The 22,658-nt window shown below is 41.6% G+C and overlaps 1 protein-coding gene across 4 annotated transcripts in view; it reads left to right on the top strand.

Annotated features, from left to right (window-relative positions):
- Sptssb (serine palmitoyltransferase, small subunit B) overlaps positions 1 to 17,248 on the top strand; it is a 41,826-nt gene extending 24,578 nt beyond the window's left edge. For 3 of the 4 annotated variants that reach the window (XM_030252751.1, NM_133675.3, NM_001164210.2), the window contains one exon: positions 15,655 to 17,248. In XM_030252751.1, the coding sequence (XP_030108611.1) occupies positions 15,655 to 15,674 (20 nt within the window). In that variant the 3' untranslated portion in view covers positions 15,675 to 17,248. The remainder of the gene's footprint in view (positions 1 to 15,654) is intronic. The other variant, NM_001286959.1, reaches the window with a different exon arrangement.
- Positions 17,249 to 22,658: the final 5,410 nt, after the last annotated feature.

Raw genomic sequence — 22,658 nt, 5'->3', positions numbered from 1 at the left:
GTTAGTAACTGAGAAAAATCACCTGCTCGGTATAAAAGGAGGTACTGATGTCTTCCACTCTTTGCCTGGTCTTGAGAATCTAATGAGAGTATACCAGTATAGAATAGTTATTATATTAGCTAATACAACTGAGCCCTTCCAGAATATTGCTGTAAGACTTCATCTCTCTAATCCTCCTGGCAGATATGGGCTTGAGCATCTGATACCATTCTTACTCCCCAGCTGAAGAAACTTAGGGAAGGAGTGGCTACGTTACTCAGAGTGAGTTACACACATAGGGCTAAGTTCAACCCCAGACAGGACCCACAATTCACCCATATGATCACCCCAACCTTCAGCCTCTCCTAGATCCACATGCTCACTGTAGGCTGTGAGGCCTCAATGTGTTCATCTTCATAAGGATAATTTAAGCCCCTGACCCAGTTATGGCCCACAACGCTGGCACTGGGAGATGCTGACTCTGCTCAGAGGAGGGAATTGTGTGTGGCAATACCACTGTCCTCAAGGATACCTGTTGAAGCTGCTCTAACAAATCACCACAGGTGTGCTGGCTTTTGACAGAACTGTATCTACTGATAAAGCTGGCGGTAAAAAAAAATCTTGAATGTGCCGGACTTGGTGGCACACGTCTTTAATCTCAGCACTTGGGAGGCAGAGGCAGGAGGGTTTCTGAGTTTGAGGCCAGCCTGGTCTACAAAGGGAGTTCCAGGACAGCCAGGGCTACACAGAGAAACCCTGTCTCAAAAAACAAAACAAAACAAAACAAAACAAAACAAAAAAAAACGTCTTGAATGAAAGTGTTGGCAGGAACATGCAGCCTGCCTTCCCTGGCCACCCATAAATGTACATGCTAAATACACACACACACACACACACACACACACACACACACACACACACACATGCACACATACATAAAGACATGCAACCTGCCCTTCCCTGTCCCCTAATATGCACTTTATACACATGAATACACATACTACACACATACACATTCACACACCCTGGCCTCCTCCTTTGCCTGTCCCCTATCCCTACACATGCACTTTGTCCCCCTCCCCCTTCTCTTCCCCCTCCCTCCCCCCCATCTCTCTCTCTCTCTCTCTCTCTCTCTCTCTCTCACACACACACACACACACACACACACACACACACACACAGAAGAGATGTGCACATTTGACAACAGACATCTGGACAGTTCCCATTTGAGTATCAAACCATGCTGTCCTACAAATAGCTGTGCTTTTAATGACTTTTTGAAGAAACTTCTAATAACTTTAAAGCCACATCATTTTGAAGATTTGTTTGTGTTTTACTTCTAAAATCAAGTTAGCAGCCTTTGGCAGTAATAGCCCAGAAGTCTATATGCTTTCCTTTCTGTCATCATAGAGTAGCAGGGTTTTATTTTTAATAGAGTGGTAATAAAGAGCACACCCAACCTAAGAACCACAAAGTCAAGCCTAGGCTCAGAAGCCCATCCCTCCATTGAAGGACTTCCCAAAATGCACAGGGACTCTTGCCTTGTCTCGAGATCAGTAATGATGAGACATCAGTAGAAGAACACACAGCTTGTCATCTGACATACCATTATAAACTCTCTTCCTATCCATTTCCATATTAATATACTTCCTCAATTTATGGTTTTGAAATAACATCTTTTTGATAGTCCCCCAACATTGAATTTGAATAAGCATCTGAATTTTATATACCCTAAATTTCAGTGAATACTTTCAGTGAAGTTGAATTCTGATTTTTTTTCTCTCAGCTGTGAGTCCTTCATTCATTAATTCATCTGGAGTCTGAATTGGGTACCCTCAAAACAAAACAAAACATAAAAAAAAGAACTACCTTGAAATCAGTTATTCAGTGTACACCATGCTGCCCAATGGTGTCAGTTGATAATTGGGCTGATAGAACATGTTTTGTGGTATTCTGCTTTTGTTCTTATTCATAGAAATTAGACACACTAGAGTTGGTGAAGCCACAAAACACTCTGCCCTAACTACTTGGCAGTACTGTCACTGACTCTCCTTTAAGTAACTCACTCCCAAGTACAAGTTACACAGTGTAACTCGATTTAACTCAGTTGCTCTAAAGACCTGTGTTCATCACCATTGCTTGATTCTTCCTCCTGGGGCATCTATAGAGTCAACCCAGGTATCATGAATGCAGAAAGAAAATCCATCAATTGCTCTATGGTCATTTAATTTTCTCCCTGCCTTTCATTCATCACAAACTCCCTGGTTTCTTTTTACATTCCACTAAAGACTTGGGTTTCCAGTCTGACTTCTAATATTCTCTTCTGCTGTCAGAGTGGAGAACTGGTTGCTGATGAAAACTTAGCAGATTGAAAAGGCAGTTTCTACCCTGGGAGATATTAAGCAAAGTTGGAAGTTTCCATAGTGCACAGAAGGCATTGCAGTCATCCCCAAATCCTAAAGCAAGATACTCAATAAATAATAACCAATAAACTAACCATGCTTTATTTTTACACAGACACTGTATGAGTTGTGCCATTAATTATAAAGACTTAAGCCACGTCCATGTTGCTGATTATATAAAAAACATTACATGCTGCAGAGCTGAGGAGAAGCCTCAATGGGTAGAGCACTTGCTACGTAAACCTGAGAGCCTGAGTTCCAATCCCCAGAATCCATGGAAAAAGCCAGGTGCTGTAGCACATATTTAGAGCGAGGTGGGGCAGAGATGGGTGGATCCCAAGAGCTTGGTGCCTAGTCAATCCGGCCAAAATAGTGAACTTCAGCTTCAGTAAGAGACCTTGTCTAAAAATATAAGGTAGAGAAAAACTGAAGATGTTCTAGCCTCAGAACATACACACGCACACAAAGTAAACTACATTGCACATCTCTGTGACTTTAACTGTGCTCAGGGAAGACGCAGCTTAGGATTTGGTGCCTGTGACAAGCTTGGGAAGTCACACTTTGCTCAGCCTGCACAAGAAGAGAAGGCGGCCCTGCCCAAGGCACACACGTATGTTGTTCAGAAACTGTGATGCCTTTCTAAGTGAAGTTTGGAGCGATGATCACATAGATAAATTGGTTGATTGGTTCTTACTGCAATAGGCTATTCAATTAGCACACATAAATAATAGGTGAGAGTGTTTTCCTATAAAACACACCAGCCCCTCAACTGTTGAAGTAGTTAGAATACTCCACCGTGTCTTTAACAAACAGTGTAAGGTCATATGACTGCAAGTAACAACACACGCTGTGTTATTCTGACTTCCACCTCATCACTAAAAGAAACTATTGATTATTTTTGTTTTGTAATATAAACACCTTGTGACACGAAGGAAAACAGACAGATAGACAAGATGAGAATGAAGGGGACATGAAGAGGAAGAAGGGAGGGAGAACAAGGGAATGGAAGGGAAGAAGAAAGGGAGGAAGGTTACAGTAGCAAATGACTCTCCAGGGGTTCCCAGTCTGAGATAGTTTCCCCATCAGAACCACTTTTTAATTCATCTTAAAGTTCTAGTCACCTAGAACAAGTACTGTATAAGCACCTGTGGGATTTACATCCAGTGTACAAGTGTTCTTTACTGCTTGCTGGTGGAACTTTAACACGAGAAACTAAAACGGCATTGTGTCAGTGTGTGTGTGTGTGTGTGTGTGTGTGTGTGTGTGTGTGTGTGTGTAAATGGCTTTCTCTTTTCTATTCCTCAAAAAGACAGGTGGTATTGAATTAGCAGATACTGAATTAACAATTTGTGTAAAGCCATTGCCTAAAGCAGACTATGAGTTCCTAAACATCTCTTTGGGGCTCTGAATCTTACTGGGGAAACCATACTACTTAGGTTTACTTGGGAAACACATCTGAGAATGTCTTCCGGTCTGAGGAACCCACATGGTTTGTGGGTCATTTGGCCAACTGTCTTCCCAGACAGGTTCTGGGTATAATGATGTGCCTACCACATATGCCTTCCATCCAGTGCGGAAAGGGATTGTGTGTGACTATGACGTGCTAAAATGTTAGTGCCATGATTAATACATAGAAGAAAACAACGTGTGTTCCTTGAAAGAGAAGGTTGTCTGAGGTTGTTTAATATGAAGAAGGTTATAGGAATTAGGTCATGAAAATAACTTGGATTTTATCTGGCAGAGAAAAGGAGTAACAGAATAGGAGACAGAAGAATGGGGATTAAAATATTAATACTTTGACGTCAACGTCTCTTAGCATAAGAGTTCGGAGATGACTCTGGAGCAGTGGAGTAATCAAATCATACAGATCTGTGAACGAGTCCTTTCATGTCTTAGGAAAGGAAGGACCACTCACTAAAGGTTTTCAAGCAGAGAGTCTGTAGGTTTTAAAAGTTAAAATTAGGAACAATGAAAAGTATAAGCTGGAAGAAAGACAAGTTGGTAAGCTGTCTTACTCATCTGAGCAAAGTATCATGAGCTTCCTCAGCTCTGTCCACGAAACTCTCCTGCAATGACAGGATATCCTACACCCTTGCTGCTCAATATTGTCTACATCCGTGCTGTTCAGTATGGAAGCCCGCTGCCATATGTGACTACTGGGAACCAAGATTTCAAATCTCCATGAAAGGCTAAGCACTGTCCTGCTGAGAGTTCAGAAACACCTTAAAGGGAAAGGAAGGTAGAGTAGAATTGTGGGGAGGAAGCTCAGTTAGTAAAGTGTCCTGGGATCTATTCTCAGTACAATATAAATGACATGATTGTACACACCCGTAATTCTAGTACTTGGAAAATAGATGTTGTAAGAAGATCAAGAGTTCAAGACCATCGCTGGCTACAAAAATGAGTTTAAGGCTGGGTTACATGAGACCTAGTCTCAAGAAAAGTTTTTTTTTTTTTTTAAATAATAATTTAAAAAAACATGTTAGCACAGGAGTTAAGTCAGTTTTGGTTTTGTCTCATTTTGTTAAGAAACTTATTTGGTGGAACTGAAAGTGAATAGCTTTTTGTTTTATATAGCATTCATGGGGCCAGGAGGTTAGTCCTTAGCTTATCTTGGGATAGTTCATTCATTCATTCATTCATTCATTCATTCATTCAAGTTTCTGTGTCTACTCTGGATCACAGCACAAACTTTTAAACTTCTCTATTGTGCTTAGTAATGTCAGCACTTCATAGAATACTGTTGTTTTTATATTCTCATTTCTAGTTACTTTGCTTTTTAGTAGTAGTAGTTTTTATCTATGATACCAGAATTACTCTGAAAAGGTTTCCAGAAAGGAAGAACAGGATAAGCAAAGCTACCAGAAGCTACCCAATTGTCAATGTATGATGTCACTCACCTATAACCCAGCACTGGAGTATGAGCATCGCGGTTCTCAGGACAGCCTGGGTGACATGGCAAGAGTGTCTCAAAAAGAAGACAACAAGAAGAAAAGGGTGACCAGGAAGGGGGTTGTAGAGATGGCTCAGTGGTCTAGAACACTGGCTACCCTTCCAGAGGACCTGGCTTAAATTTCCAGCACCCACATGGGACTCCTCACAGTCTGAAACTCCGGTCTCAGAGGATCTGATGGCCTCTTTTAGCTTCCTCGGGCATTGGGATCACACAAGGGGTGTAGGTATGCATGCAGGCAGAACAGTCATATGCACAAAATAAATAAACAACTTTTTAAAAGTCAGCTGAACTTTCCAGCAGTTCCTTGGTTATTATTTTTCCTTGGAAATTTTTAAATGGACTTTTTTTTTTTAGAACAAGATTTTTTTAATGTGCTTAAAAATCAAGAAGGCATTACAGCAGTCTCATGAGACTTATACCCAGTTTACCCTATTGAATGCTCACACTGGCAGGAACATGTTCATTATAATTAATGAGACAGTATTGGAATAGCATTAAGAAAAATCCTTTGTTCAGATTTCCCTCATTTTCAAACCTACCATCCTTTTTCTGGCCCGGGATTCTATCTGGGGCTTCATACCCCACTTAGCCATTGTGTCTCCGTGAGCTCCTCTGGGCTGTGACGATTTTGTACACTTTGCTTGTTCTTTGGTGTTTGTTTGTATGTATGTATGTATGTATGTATGTATGTATGTATGTATGTATGTTTGTGGTTTGGAGGAGTTGGGCAATTTTAATAGGTTTAAGAAAAATTAGTTGGGTCTCTTGTAGTGTGCCAATCTAGTAGAGTTTATCTAATATTTTGCTTAATTCCATGACTTACTAGTTATTGAGAAGACAACAGAGACAAAGTCCCATTGTCCGGCATTGTATCATAGACACACACGGTCAACATTGGCTATTGTGTGTATTGATCTGGTTTAGTAGTCTTATCAACTGTGAAGTCACATTCTCTCTTCTCCCACTTCCTGCACCCCACTCCCCTGCCTGTCTTTTCTGTATTATACCATTTGGAAGGAAATACTGCACTCCCAATTCATTTAATAAATGAATTACTGAAAGGAAGGGTTGTGTTGGCATAAATCACATTGAACTCTTTAAAAGAAAGCTACTTCTGAATACAGACACAGTCAATTCAGATCTCTTTCTCTACCACAGACAAGACACCTTTTATCAGATTCTAATTATGAAGGACTCTCTGTCTCTCTCTGTCTCTCTCTCTCTGTCTCTGTCTCTCTGTCTCTCTGTCTCTCTGTCTCTCTCTCTCTCTCTCTCTCTCTCTCACACACACACACACACACACACACACACACACACACACACCCCAATGACTGCTATGGAATTCAAAAATGAGTCAGGAAGGAGTCTGCCTGAATCAGTTTTGGCCCTTCTGACCTTTCAGCCCTTGACTCTTAGGTTCAAGGAGAAACGTAGCTGTTACCAAGAGGGCAGCCAAGATGCAGAAAAGGAAATTCCTCATTAAGAAAGGCCTTTTTGTTGAAGTTCATTTTGCTGTCATGTTTTGCTTGATCAGAAAAGGACACCTAAGACTGTGCCCTCTGCAATATTCCCAAGGCGAAGGTCGCAGTCCCAAATCACATGGGAATCGTCTTTCATTGCAGTTGGGTAACTCTCTACCACTCCTATTGCACAGAGTAGACAATACAATTAGACAATAGTTCCTCTGCAAGCCCAGCCGGTCCTGCATGCTCCTCTCACAGCATCCTCTTCCTGACTAAATGCACCGTGTTGGGACATGTACATCTTAATTGCTGCACTTACTCTATTGCTTATCCACTTAAGGCAGAAGGAAGTTGCGCACTTGACTAATGTGGGTCAGAAGTGTCGGTCTTCTCCCTTCACCTGGGAGAAAGCACTTTCATTCCTTTCCCACTGCCTCTAAATGTAGTGCGAATCTTCACCTGTTGGTTGAAAAGCATCGAGGAATAGAAAATAACAACTCACTGGCCATTCTATTATGCAATCGCACTCTGGAGACTTCTAAGCCGTCGATATTATGTTTCCACTGTTGTAGTGACTATTTTCTTTCTTTTTTTTTAAGATTTATTTATTTAGTATATGTAAGTACACTGTAGCTATCTTCAGGCACTCCAGAAGAAGGCATCAGATTTCATTACAGATAGTTGTGAGCCACCATGTGGTTGCTGGGATTTGAACTCAGTACCTTCGGAAGAGCAGTTGGCGCTCTTAAGCACTGAACCGTTCCGCCAGCCCCTAGAACTAGATTAGATGTAGTATTTCCCCCTGGTTCCCAAATCCCAATAATTCTCAACCTTTACTTGGCAAAAACTCTGTGTTGGGGCTGTCAACCATGCTAAGGTACACATTACCGATGAGAACCTTAGATTTTACCAGTTCCCAGTAAGACTTGTAACAAATGTGCTTTGAAACCTTCTGTTGTCAGACAAGAACCTGAACTATAGGTTGTCAGGAAAAAAAAAAATCTTACATAAGGAAGGGGTGAATATGGTCTCAGGAAATGGGATGGTGCTGAGACCAGGTAGCCTCCACAGCACAGGCTGCAGTAACAGTGTAGACTAGAGATTATCAGCAACAGAAATCCACTCCTCTAGTTTTCTAGGCTGGAAAGTCCAAGGCTGAGTCTCCATTTGACACAGTGTCATATGAGGAGAATATTCATGGCTGTCCTTTTACCTTGTCTTCACATAGCAGAGGAACAAGGATTCTTTGGGGTCTCTTTCATCGGGGTGCAATTTCCTGGGCTCTGCTGTCATGAGCTAATCACCCCCCTTCCCCCTTCCCCCAGAACCTCCCAACACTCACTCGGTGGCAGGCAGCATCACACAGTGGTAGATGGAATTTTTTTTTAAATAAAAAAAAACTCTCCCTTTTCCCATGTATGGGTAGCCATCATTAGAAAGGCATGTAAGTAGAAACAAATATATTCACAGCAGGCACGAACAAAGCAGACATTCCCAGTCCTGCTTTTTAATCATCTCTAGGAAACGGCATTAGGTAATATACGTTATTATGTTAATTTTGAATCTTATTGTGAACCTTTAAGGCTTTAAGATGTCTACTGGAGGAGCTGGAAAGGTGGCACAGTCAGCAAAGTACGCCCCGTGTAAGGACAAGGAACAGAGTTCAGATCCCTAGAACTCAAATAAAAGCTAGGCATGGGCACACACTTATAAGCCCCGTGCAGAGGAAGCGAAGGCAAACAGAGCCCTGGAGCTCACTGGCCAGCCAATGTAGCCGAGTCAACCACCTCCAGGTTCAGTGAGAAACCCTACCCAAAAAACAACATGGAGAGCAGCTTGAAGAAGATATTCAACATCAGCTTCTGGCTATCGTCGTGTGTGTGTGTGTGTGTGTGTGTGTGTGTGTGTGTGTGTGTGTGTGTGTGTGTCTGTCTGTCTGTCTGTCTGTCTGTCTGCCTGTCTGTGTCTTTGTATCTGTCTGTGCATGTCTCTGTGTGTGTCTGTGTGTGTCTCTGTGTGTATGTGGGTGTATCTGTCTGTCTGTGTGTGCATGTGTGTGTGTCTGTCTGTCTGTCTGGCTGTGTCTTTGTATCTGTCTGTGCATGTCTCTGTGTGTGTCTGTGTGTGTCTCTGTGTGTATGTGGGTGTATCTGTCTGTCTGTCTGTCTGTGTGTGCATGTGTGTGTGTGTGTGTGCGTGTGTGTAAAATCTAGTTCTAAGTGACTACAGATAACTATTTCACTGTATTTGTGTCATGGTTTCCCCCAAATTCAGCATCTTTTTCAGCATTCTTCCTGGTGGTTTTTTCCATACCCCTTCTGTCTCCATCATGTTCATTCCCAGCCCCTCATGCATGGCATGGCTGCTACATGGTCCAAAAGAATTTCCCTGTCTGGCCTGCAGTACCTTCTGGAACAGAGCATGTCCTCCTGAGGCCACTGCTATTCAGAGGCCATATATCTGTACGCAAATTACTCTGTTCCATGAGTTAATGAATTCTCCCACCCATATGACTCAGCACATTGTCTAGTGTGGTGACAATGGTGGTGGCTTGCTCTCTCTCTCTCTCTCTCTCTCTCTCTCTCTCTCTCTCATTGTACATGTTGTCTCTTAGGAGATACAAAACAGACTCACAAGGAAGGAGAAATAGATTACCAAAATAAATCTAGAACCTAAAAATAGTGCATATTCTACAATAGATTGCAGCAGATGGCTTTCCAATAAAAACTAGCTCTTTCTACTCACCTTTTAATAATAGGAAATGGTGAATAAACGATCTTTAAATTTTCTTCTCATCAATAAATGAAAAGAAGAATCCAGAGAAAAGAAAAATCAAAGAATCAATACCTTTTGTGAACTGTTAGACCTCTTGAGATTAAAATGAGACAGGATGATACAAACAGATTTCACTGGGGCTGGAGAGGTGGCTCAGTGAGTAAGCATTTGCTGTTCTTGCAGAGAGAGGACTGAGGTTCCATCCTCAGCACCATGTCAAGCAACTTACAGCTGCCTATAACTCGCTTCAGGGGACTGAACACCTTCTTCTGGTCTCCATAGGTACCCTTGCATGCCCACGCACGCATGCACACACACAAATACACAAACACCAAGAAAATAATTCTATAAAAGCATTTTCACAGGTCAAACTGGCAATTTAGAGGACTGAGAAATGAGATATTTTGGAAGTAGTCAATAAATTTAATGTTTTGTTGTTAGCATGAAAGTAAATTTTAAATTTCCATTTCCAAGCCATTGTGGCATTTTTGGTCAAAATGTCTGTTTCTGATGTAACAGATATGCTATATGATTTTCCCATATATGTTCATATGGTTTTTATCTGATAATTCTCTAATGATTGTTTGACTTTCAGCAGCTTTAAATGCTAGACACCTACTATACCATACTTTCCAAGGCTCAGGGTTTCCCAAAAGGCTGTCATTATTGTCTGCTATGGCTTCCCAAGTACAAAGTTAATTTTAAAGAAAAAAAAATCAGCTAGGAGATTGATTAGTGCATTTTATAAAAACCACAATAGTGAGAAGAAAAGTCAATGGTATTCCTGAATGAACAATATTATCTCATTAATAAAGCTGAAAAGAGATTTACAGATTTTTAGAAATATTCAATATATGGTTACTTCTGAATAGGCACTACCCTCAAGGAGAGCTGAGGTGTAGAGCTTCCAAAGTGGTCGCTGTGCAAGCCCACTTCACCTTGGCTTTAGGATGTACTGTGCCCTATATGTGAGTTTAGCCCCTCCCTCCTAACAGTACACCGTCCTTCCTGTCAATAATCTCTGGGACACCCCAGAATCATAGGTTAAAGGACAAATAATTAGCCTGTCTAACTCCATTCTCCCACTGTTAGCCTTATACTCGCATCAGGCGTTGCTTTAGTCTCATCGATTTTACCCATCCTCTTCCCTGGACGCTTGGCTTCCCTCTGACCTTTCTGTGAGTCCTCTCCCCTGCCTCCCTGTTCTCCCTTCTTCATTTCCCTTACTCTCTGCTAGGGCTTTAATCATCCCTGACATTTTATCTCTTCTTCACACTGGATCAGGTTTACAAATGCTCCTGGAACACTATACTTTCCCTTCAGGCACTTAGTATGACTGACAATTATGTATTGGTTTGTACTAACTGTTTAAGATCTGTCTTTCCAACTAGTCTACACTCCTTAAGGAGAAGAGGTGTATCTGACTAAGCCATTTACCTTCACCCAGCACCATCTGCCACTAAATCCCTAATAAGTACACCCTAGGACCCTCCACCAATCGCCTAGCCATATCTCAAATTCTAAGTAGTTAGAGGGCAGCAACTATGGCTAGTTAAGAGTAAGATTTTTTAGATATTAGGTTGTCTAGCAGGACTGACAGATCTCAGGTATTGGTGCTCACCCTGTTGCTGTTTCTATTCCGGGGAAAGCTTGGTTTCTGAGATAGTCTTGCCCATTGAAATCATCATTGTGTTGCAGTTTGAACGCTCCCGTCCCTTCCACACTGCATGTCAAACCTAATCTGCAGTGTGGTAGTACTAAGAGGTTCAGTTAGGGACCAGCGAGTGGGTAAAAGCACTTTCTATACAAGCCTGGTGACCTCAGGCTGATCCCTGGAATCCATATGTGAAGCCAGATGTGATCGCGGGTATCTGTAATCTCAGCAGTCCTATGGCCAGATGGGAGATGGAGACAGGAGTCTCTCCTGGAATTTCACAGGCCAGCTAGCACTGCAGAGACAAGGGAGGCTGCCTTGAAAACAAGGTGATCATGAAGGCCTCTCTCATGGATGGGACTAAGGTTGTTTCTTTTCCTTAATCTTTTATTAGGTCCTCGATCATTACATTTTCATTTTATTTTTATGTTTTTATGTCAGTACCAGGCTGCTTTTATTACTATAACTCTGTAATATAATTTGAAATATGGGGTACTGCTATCCCCAGCAGTTATTGGTTGTTCAGGATTGTTTTATGTCTTTTGTATTTCCATATGAAATTTATGATGAGTGTTTTCAATTTCTGGGAGGAACCACATTAGAGTTTTGGTGGGGAATGTATTGGATCTGTAGAAAGCTTTTGGTAGGATGGCAATTGTCCCTGTTAACCCTGCCAATGGGAAATCTTTGCCTCATCTTCTTCCATTTCTTTTTCTTTGTTGTCTCTGGATTCTCAGTGCACAAGTTTTTCACTTCCGCTTGAAATCTCTCTCTCTCTCTCTCTCTCTCTCTCTCTCTCTCTCTCAGTTGTGGTTTGTTGCTGTTGTTGAGGTTATTGTGAGTCATAACACTGTTCCCTTGAGTTATTTCTTGCTTCATTTGTCATTTGTGCAAATGAAGCCACTGGTTTTGTGTGTCCATTCTATATCCTGCTGATATTTGCTGAGTGTGTTTATTAGTAGTGGCAGATTTCTGGCAAACATTAGGATGTTTTATGCATACAATCATACCATCTGCAAACTACACTACTTTGACTTTTTCCTTTCCTACATGTATCCTCTTTATCTCCTCTTATATTACTGTGCTAGCAAAGACTTCAAGTACTATGTTGAATAGGAAAGGAGAAAATGAACCATTCTGTTTTGTTCTTGATTTTAGTGGAAATACTTTTGAGTTTTTCTTTATTTGGGGTGATAGGATATAAGCTACCTGTAGGTTGCCTTTATTATGTTGAGATATATCCCATGTATCTCTAGTCTTTCCGTGACTTTGTGAATAGATGTTGGATTTTTGACAAGAGTATATTCCTTGGTTCATTTTGGGCTGTTATAACAAAGTTCTTAAGAGTAGTGGACATAAATAACAATTTTTTCACGGTTCTATGAAAAGTCCAAAACCAAGGTGCTATCAGATTGGCAGCTTTTGAGAGTCTGTCTGTGCATCCAAAATGGTACATGCCTTGAAGACTGTATCCTTCCATGTGGAAAGAATGGAAAGGTTAAGAGGCTGATCTGGGCTTCTCATTTGTTTTGGAGGTCCCCCAAACTACTCATATGCCCAATGATTCACTGGAAGGCCTCATGAGACTTGACACAGATCTGTGATCAAAGCCAAGACATACTACATCAAAACTGTATACAACAGGATCAGTAGGAAATGAAGACCCAGAGAAATCTCGATCAGTCCATTCAAAGGTTTCTGATGCTCCCTCAGGGGACAGACTGAGTATGCTCTTTACCCTACCATCAAAACATGCAGTCATGTGTCTACCATACCCAACTAACTGAAGTCTGAAAGTGATATTTCAGTGTTGATTGTGGTACATGACCAGTATAAACCATACTCCCTATTTTGAATCTTGATCCTTTTCTGGCCTTTACTATATCATGTAACACTCTGGTGACCCTGGATAGCAGCAATGAGCCACAGTTTCCAGTCAGTTTTGTGCTACTATTTCAAGAACTATGTGGCTAAATCTTGGTATTCAATAGGTTAAGTATACTAAGTGGTGTGTGTGTGTGTGTGTGTGTGTGTGTGTGTGTGTGTGTTACTTTGAACTCATTCTGTGCTTTTAGGGATGCATCTCCATTATTAGCCCATATCCCCTCCTCCCTCCCTGCTGCCTCTATAAAGGATTGCTCCCCACCCACCCTCCCACTCCTGCTTCAGTAGCCTAGCATTCCCCTGTCCTGGGTCATCAAGCCTCCTCCACAATATCAAGGGGCTCCCCTCCCTTTGATGCCAGATAAGGCAATCCTCTGCTACACATCCAAATGGAGCCATGGGTTTCTCCATGTGTACTCTTTGGTTGGTGGTTTAGTCCCTGTGAGCTTTGCGGGGTCTGGTTGGTTGATATTGTTGTTCTTCCTATGGGGTTGCAAATTCCTTCAGCTCCTTTAGTCCTTCCCCTAACTCCTCCATTGCAGTCCCCGTGATCAATCCAATATTTGGCTGTGAGCATCTGCCTCTGTATTTGGCAGAACCTCTCAGGGGACAGCTATACCGGCCTGTGTCAGTAAGCACTTCTTGGCATCAGCAATAGTGTCTGGGTTTGGTGTCAGCAGATGGAATGGATCCTTAGGTGGGATCCTCTGGGTGGCCTGTCCTTCAGTTTCTGCTTCACTCTTTGTCCCTGCATTTCCTTTTGACAGGAGGAATTCTGGATTAATATTTTTGAGGTGGGTGGGTGGCCCCATCCCTCAATGGGGACCATGCCTATCCACTGAATATGGTCTCTACTGGTTCTATCTCCCCTTTGTTGGGTATTTTGGCTAAGTCCTCCCTGTTGGGCCCTGGGAACCTCTTGGGTCACTGGCATCTGGAACTTTCTAGTGACTACCCCCAGTTCCCTCTCCCCCACTGCTACATGCCTACTTTCAAACTCCTGACCCTCTGTTCTTCTCCCCCATCTCCTCCCATATAAATGGGAAAGAACCTCAAATACATTGTCAAAGGGGAAATTTTCCTGAACAGAATACCAATGGCTTATGCTCTAAGATCAAGAATTGACAAATGGGGCTGGTGAGATGGCTCAGTGGGTAAGAGCACCCGACTGCTCTTCCGAAGGTCCGGAGTTCAAATTCCAGCAACCACATGGTGTCTCACAACCACCCTTAATGAGATCTGATGCCCTCTTCTGGTGCGTCTGAAGACAGCTACAGTGTACTTACATATAATAAATAAATAAATAAATAAATAAATAAATAAATAAATAAATCTTTAAAAAAAAAGAATTGACAAATAGGACCTTATAAAATTGAAAAGCTTTTGAAAGGCAAAGGACACTGTCAATAGGACAAAATAGCAATCCACAGATTGGGATCTTTACCAACCCTACGTCCGATAGAGGCCTAATATCCAAAATATACAAAGAACTCAAAAAGTTATACTCCAGAGAACCAAATAACCCTATTAAAAATGCAGTACAGAGTAAAACAGAGAATTCTCAACTGAAGACTCCCAAATGGCTGAGAACCATTTAAAGAAATGTTCAACATCTTTAGTCATCAGGGAAATGCAAATCAAAACAACCCTGAGATCCCACCTCACACCAGTCAGAATGGCTAAGATCAAAAACTCAGCTGACAGCAGATGCTGGTGAGGATGTGGAAAAAGGGGAACACTCCTCTATTGCTGGTGTGATTTGCAAGCTGGTACAACCACTCTGGAAATGAGTCTGGTGGTTCCTCAGAAAACTGGACATAGTTCTACCTGAGGACCCAGCTATACCACTCCTGGGCATATACCCAAAAGATGCTCCAACATATAACAAGAACACATGCTCCACTATGTTCATAGCAGTCTTATTTATAAGAGCCAGAAGCTGGAAACAATGCAAATGTCCCTCAACAGAGGAATGAATACAGAAAATGAGGCACATTTACACAATGGAGTACTACTCAGCTATTAAAAACAATGATTTCATGAAATTCACAGGCAAATGGATGGAACTTGAGAATATCATTGTGAATGAGGTAACCCTGTCACAAAAAAAAAAAAAAAAAAAAAAAAAAACACACACACATGTTATGTAAGTGCATATTAGCCAAAAAGAAGTTTGGAATACCCATGATACAACTCACATACCATATGAAACCCAAGAAAAAAGAAAAGCACACCAAAGTGTGGATGCTCAGTAGAGCATTCTCTGGGAAGTAGATGGAGAGAGGGATCTGGGAGGGAGAGAGGAGGGGAGGGGAAGGGGGGGCAATTCATATGATGTTTTTAAAGCCACAGTAAACCAATTAAAACCCTATTAAAAACTTAGCACTCAAAGTTCATATTAGGACTACTGACATGGATACCTGTTGCCTGAAAATGACCAAATTTCCAGGTTATGAGACAGTAGGTTTTTGCTGTGAATTACCAGAAGGCTATACGTTGGGTTTCTTACTTTGTCTTCTGTCTTGTTGTTCTCTATAACAGGCAGACTTTTCCCAGCTTAAGGAAGAGCCATGGATTTCAAGCGCGTGAAGGAGTATTTTGCCTGGCTCTATTATCAATACCAGATCATCACCTGCTGTGCTGTCATGGAGCCTTGGGAACAATCGATGCTCAACACCATCATACTGACCATTGTGGCTATGGTGGTATACACTGCCTATGTCTTCATCCCCATCCACATCCGCCTGGCTTGGGAATTTTTCTCCAAAATATGTGGCTATGACAGTTCCATTTCTAACTGATCTCATCTGAATTCGGTGAAAGGGCATAACGTGTTCACATTGCTTACAACTTACTGACTTGGGTGACCGTATCATCTTTCACCTCTGACCTGACCAGCACTCTCTCTATGCACTGTCCCGCACATCCTGCCTGGAGTATGAGATAGGTTTTCCCCCACTTGCTTTTGTACATGCAATATTGTGCATCAGGTGATAGAAAAGGCGATGACTTTAACCCCATAGCCCACATTTGCTCAACTCTATGGCTTTAGGTTTCTTTTGAAATCAGGATGCTTTGAAATAAAACTTTTCTGGAAAATAGGCTTATAAGAGACATGACAAAGTCATATTTACACTACTCTCTTCATATTATTCTATACTAAAGGATATGTTACAAAAGTATTCTTCATAGGCTACTGTCAAAAGTACCCTGAACTTGTTTACAATTTATTAAAAGATGGGAATAAATAGATGAACCTTTAAAGTCTTATTTTCTGGGAAATAGCTAATACCTAAAATTCGTTTCTTCTTCTTTTTTAAATTTTCATTTTCTTTGCTTTAGCTAAAATTCTTTTAGTTTAAAGTAACAGGCCAGAGACAGTTATCTTTTCTTCAGATTTTGTTTCAGCATCGTTTCAAATGCTCCTGAAATCTAGCTTTATTACAGCTTTAAAGGAATGACTTTTTTTTCCCCTAGGTAAACAAATAACTATTATACGAGAGAATAATTTAAGTTTAAGAAACAAAGGATAATCAAAGCAAATTCAGATACTGTGACTTTGGATCACGCCCCACTTTACATGATGCTGGAGACAGAAGAAGAGAGATTGTTGTTTTGCTGTGCCTTCAGTGAAAGGAAGGGAAGCTGTGTGTCCTAGGCTACAGGAAGAAAAGCTAATAAATAGGCTGGAAGTAATAGCCAGGCAGCAGGGAGTCGGGAGCTCCAGTTAAAGGCTTTGATATAGCAGCTCCTTTGCACAGCAGAAACAAAATTTATTAAATTTCTCTCAAAATGTTTATCTTCAAAGCAGATGTAAGATTTTAATTATAGTGCTGAGTCAAACATAAAAGCCAAAGACCAAGCCTTGCAGCTTTTCTTTCCTCTCAATAAATATTAACATTAGTGATTCTGGTAAAATAAATAAATAAATGAACCGGCTTTGGACAATATTGGCACCTTTGTTTTAGGAGAGAAATCTTCCAAGTAGACATCCAAAGAAAGATATTTGGCACGCAAAAATCAACCTGCATGTCTGTTTAAAAAAACATAATGTACATTTTAAAGAGAAACCAGATATGAAATATATACTTACTGATTTTTGCAAAATAAAATGAAGTTTACTTTTATAAGCAAATGCCCAGTTTGGACATGCTTTTCCTTTTTTCACGGTACACTACAGCGCATACTCCCCAGGTGACTCCTTCCTAATCTGACAGGGAAATGAATCTCACAATGATAGAATAAAACTCATGACTTTTCTTATAGATGTAATGGGACATGTGACAGGACCGGCTTCAGGAAGGCAGGGCTTCTCCAGGCTCCCTGTTGGGAGGCCCAGCACATGGTGGTAGAGAAGGTATGGCAGCAGGAGCATACTGCAGCTAGTTACACTGAAGCCACAGTCAGGAGGCAGAGGGCATTGGATGCTGGTGATTGGTCCGTTGTCTCCTTCCTATTCAACCCAGGACCCTACTCCAAGGAATAGCATTGCCCGTTTCAAGGTGGGCCTTTCAAATTCAGTTAGAACGTTCTAGAAACATCCTTATAGACATACTCAGAGATGTCTCTATGGTGACTCTAAATCAGATTAAGTTCACAATGAACAGCCGGGCAGTGGTGGCGCACGCCTTTGATCCCAGCACTTGGGAAGCAGACACAGGCGGATTTTTGAGTTTGAGGCCAGCCTGGTCTACAGAGTGAGTTCCAGGACAGCCAGGACTGAACAGAGAAACCCTGTCTTGAAAAACCAAAACAAAATAAGACAATGAAGATTAACCAGAGACTGCCCCACTTGGGGAATCCACCCCATAAACAACCACCAAACCCAGTCACTAGGCAGATGCCAACAAGGGCCTGCTGACAGAAGTATGATATAGCTGTCATATCACCAACATAACGAATATGCTATCTATGTAACCCTAAAGGAAGTCAAGGACCCCACATTGAGCACCAGTTGCTGCTCTGTATACCAGACATGGTCTACAGAGATCTGTGGGGCTCTGGCCCTGATGAAGAGGACAAAGACTTGCACTCTCTGAAGGGGAGGGATCTAGGCGAGCTGCCAGGTCTCTACTTCCGAGGCAGCTGCTGCTCCAGAGTAGGCAGCTAGGAGCTCAGGTTGGGGCCACCGAGCAGGAAGTGACAGTGGCAATAGCTTCCAGAGAGAATTTCTCCTCCCCAAAATGCTAAGGCTCTCTATACGACAGATGCTCTCAAATGGTCTTTGATGAGATAACTTGTGTGTGTGTTTCATTCCTTGTGGACAGGGTCTTATATACATTTGGGGGTGAGTTGGGATCTACGAGCAGAAATGCTTTCTATTGGCTTGGTCTGGGATGTTAAGGATGCCTTATTTGCATGTGAAGGGGCTTCAGGCACTGCCCATATGTGACTGATTGTCACAGACCTTTCTATGCGGTGTCGTGGTCATGTGTTCCAGGACAGGAACCTGGTCAGAAGTACACGAAACTCACATCTGAGCTGCTGCTTTATTGCCCTACATGGGGGGCTCTGTTTACCCAGCCCTCTTGCCTTCTTGGAACCATTGCTTTCACATTTAGTTAACAGCTAAGGATGTCCTTCAATGCATTCAGAGTTCACAGTGATTCAACACCTTTCCATATTCTAGGAATTCAGTCACAAAGATACTGCTTTGACCTTCTTTCAGTTTAAAAGCTCCTTCTAAAACTAAGACTTAAAACAAACATCAATAGACAGAGGAGAACTTGATAAGAATTATTTTTAAAAATCATCCTGGGGTGTCACATCAAAGGTAACCTTTGTTTCTGACCAATCAAAAATAGTAAATACAGAGTCAAAAAAACAGAAGCAACCGGTTTGGATTTTGGGTTGGGTTGGTTGGTTTTGTTTCGTTTGGGTTTTAAAAGCTACCAGTGTATGGTGGGAAGAAGAAAGCCACACCTGCCTGACTGCTGATGCTCCAGACCTGACAGCATTGTTCCCACTTTGAGAGCACAAACAACCTGGACCAGAAACACTTTCTGTGTGCTTTTCCTTTGCTTCCACTATATGATTAGTTCAATGGTGTGTTTAGAACTTTGGAATAAGAAAATCCAAAGAGTTCAAGGTTCCAGGGGACCATAGTGTTGGTCACTGAGTAAACTAGGACTCATAAAATGTTCTGTCCTTGGTATTAGCTGAGGATATATATATATATATATATATATCCAAACCTGCTTTATCTAATTGTATAACAACAACACAAAATGCCAAGAAGACACAGAGTTTAACATAGCATCACTGATTAGTCTACATTTCATATAAAAGATAAATCACTAACACATTTTCTATTTCTCTCTTTTCTATCACTAACTCACGTGGGTCCTATAAGTAGTGTGCTTCTAGAAGGCAGCATCATCCTTCATCCTTGTTTCTGAAGGCCCAGTGTCTGGCCAGGTGGTTGGTACAAGTATTAACAGGCAGCCATCACACAGAGTATTATTCAGCTCGCCAAGCTCTGGACAAGCAAGCTTGGCCTGTGTATCAGGCACCTCAACATGAGGAGCTTCTGACTGTGGGCCTAAGGAGTAATCTTCATCCTCATGGCAGATTCGTGGAAGGCTAACCAGGCATTAACACACATAGGTAAGTGAATAAAGAGAAATGACCAAATAGCGGATGAAAATTATAACAGATTCGATGACAGGCATTCCGGAGTTGTTTGTAAAATTCTCTTATCTTTGAACATTTGGAAAATAAAATTATCCTACTGTATGCCAGCAGTCAGATTTGATAAGGAAGAAAACTAATGAGACAAAAATTGGAATTGTCAACAAACACACACACAAAACCCCATAGTTCTCACCTCAAAGGAAATGAAATGTAGCTTACCCTGCAGCCAAATTTGACTGACCATGGCCTGGAAAAGCACGTATTTGGGTCACCCCACTTGCCTGTCTTCCAAAGTGGAAACAGCTTTATAATAATAGAACAAATAAAGGCATAAATCCAAGCAATCCGAAAACATACTGGTAGGGCCATCAGAAGAGCAGGTTGCAGCCAGGCAGATGAGTCTGGGAAGTTATCTGACTGTATTCTTAGCTCTTTGATTGGTGAAGAAGAGGGCTTTAAGATAATACATTGTGAAGGTTTGAATCTGTTTATCAGGACGTTGGGTCTGATACGGAGGTAGCCAACGAATTCAGTAAGTAGGGTGAAGACTGCTCAAGATTAATAGCATCTGGACTCTGAACCAGCAACGTTACAACCTCCCCACAATGCATTAATGTTTTAGCCCATTAGCTCTCCTGCACACTTCTTTCCAGAATTTTTTTTTCACAAAATAAAAAAAAATCTCTGAAATTGTACATAAATAAATTTGATGGTTGGCAAGATTACAACTAAAAAAAAAAAACAAACAAACAAAATATTAAACATACTCACAAATTTTGATCAGCTCTTGCGAAAAACCAGCAGGGTTCTAAGGAGGAAGCAGCAGACAGTTGGAGACTTACAGAACATGGGTGAAGGCTTCCAGCACTTCTCTTGTGACTGATGAGACACAGATCCAGGGACCATGAAGCTAGTGAGCACAGACTCAACAAAGGATCCTGGGAGCAGCAGGGGCTGATGGGTTGGGGCAGGGTACCACACACAGCTTTGCAGACAGGAGCCGGATGGAGGCAATGTTTGCAGTCAGGATGGCAGACCATCTGAGATGACGGACAACTGGAGCTAGAAAGTTGAGGCTGTTCGCCAATGCAATGCAGAAACTGTTAAACCTGCATCTCCTGAGCTGGGCGTGGTGGCACAGGCCTTTAATCCCAGCACTTGGGAAGCAGAGACAGGTAGATCTCTGGGAGTTCAAAGCTAGCCTAGTCTACAGAGAGAGTTTCAGGACAGCCAGGGCTACACAGAGAAACCCTTTCTCAAAAAATATCCATATCCATATCCATATCCATATCCATATCCATATCCATACCCATACCCATACCCATACACACACACACACACACACACACACTTATACATACATATATCAGCAAGGCACTGTGACACATGCTTGCAATCCCAGCATTTAGAAGGTGAACTCAGGGACATAATAGATAGCTCAGCACTTACATGTGACGGACATTCATGCGGGGAAAAATAACAATATGCATAAAATAATTTTTAAGCATTTTTTAAAGAGATGAAAACAGAAGGATTGAGGATTTGAGGACAGCTGGGGATGGAAGCAAAGCAAGACCCCTTATTATTGCAAGAATAAACTCAGAAACAAAACACTGTAATTTTGCTTTTAATTATAAAATATTCTAAAACATAAACAAGCAAGAAGAAAATGCTTCTAGTGCAGCTAAAAGAGAGAAAGCCCTCTTCATGCTGGCAGGTTACATCGAGAGCTGGTTGTGAAAAGAGGATAGGATATTTTCCAGAGATTGAAGAGAAAAAGAAATCATAGTTCCCTACTACCTGTCTAGTTTTTAAAGCTTTGTCTGGTTTGAAGAAAAAAAATTCAGATTTTCCATCATGAGACAAACTAATTGTCTAGGCACTTTGCATTATAAAACTGACTAACACATCAACAGCGTGGTCACCCCTGGGCCCATCAATCAGATGGCTCAGTAGGTAAAGGCATTTGCCATCAGAGCAGCTCTGAGGTCCATTCCTGCAGACACACACACTGGAAGAAGGCAAGCAGTTCCCACACATTGTCCCTGACCGCTCACAAGTAGATGCATGTGCGCACATACAAGGAAATGTAAGGAGAATATTTTTAATTATGTTAGCACTCATTAGAGAGTTTAACGTTCTACAAGATCAAGTTTCAGGGCTGGGCCACTCTTAGCTGTTCCTGCTTTGTTCTTCAGATGACAGCGAAGGCATCAACAGTGGGACTGTTTCCTGGTGAGCCGGCCAACTAGCTTATTTCCAGAGCTTTCTTGTGACCCTTTGCATGCACTCCAGACGCATCCCAATGACAATATTCACAGGTCTAATCCCTTTTATATGAATTCGAGATTCAAATTGCTTTTTCCATCATTACTTTTCTCACCAGTGGAAAGTTCTAAGGCCACACCTTGCCCCGGGTGTCTGATTGAAAGAGTATCAACACAGACTACAAAATAGGACCAGATGTTTCCACCCACCTACCCCCACACCCTCGGTCTGGAACACCCATAGCACACCAGAGGCAGGTAGATTTCCCAGATGTCATAATTCTGATGGTTAAGGATGTAACTATAGCAAGAGCTCCGTGTCCTAGGTTGCTCACACATCCTACACATCCATGCTCAAATTGCTTAAACTCAGAGTAAAGGACAAAGGACAACAGAGAACGGGAGCAGGGTGGGGAAGGGGTGGGCAAGAGAAAGAACGTGGGGAAATGGAAGAAAAAAGGATAAAGAAAAAAAGGAATTATTCTGTTTTCTGTATTCAAAAGGTAAAGGTCTTGTGAGTTTCAAAGGACAAAAATCATATCAGATCTACCTAAGAATTCAAACTGGTATCTTTTTGTAGGGAATCCGGAAATGAACATCTTACTCTGTATACTGGCTGGTTTTGTGTGTCAACTTGACACAGCT

The sequence above is a fragment of the Mus musculus genome, chromosome 3 (assembly GCF_000001635.26).
Source record: "Mus musculus strain C57BL/6J chromosome 3, GRCm38.p6 C57BL/6J".
NCBI lineage: Eukaryota > Metazoa > Chordata > Mammalia > Rodentia > Muridae > Mus > Mus musculus.
Note: the sequence above shows the minus strand (reverse complement) of the source record. Positions and strands in the feature narration are given on the sequence as shown.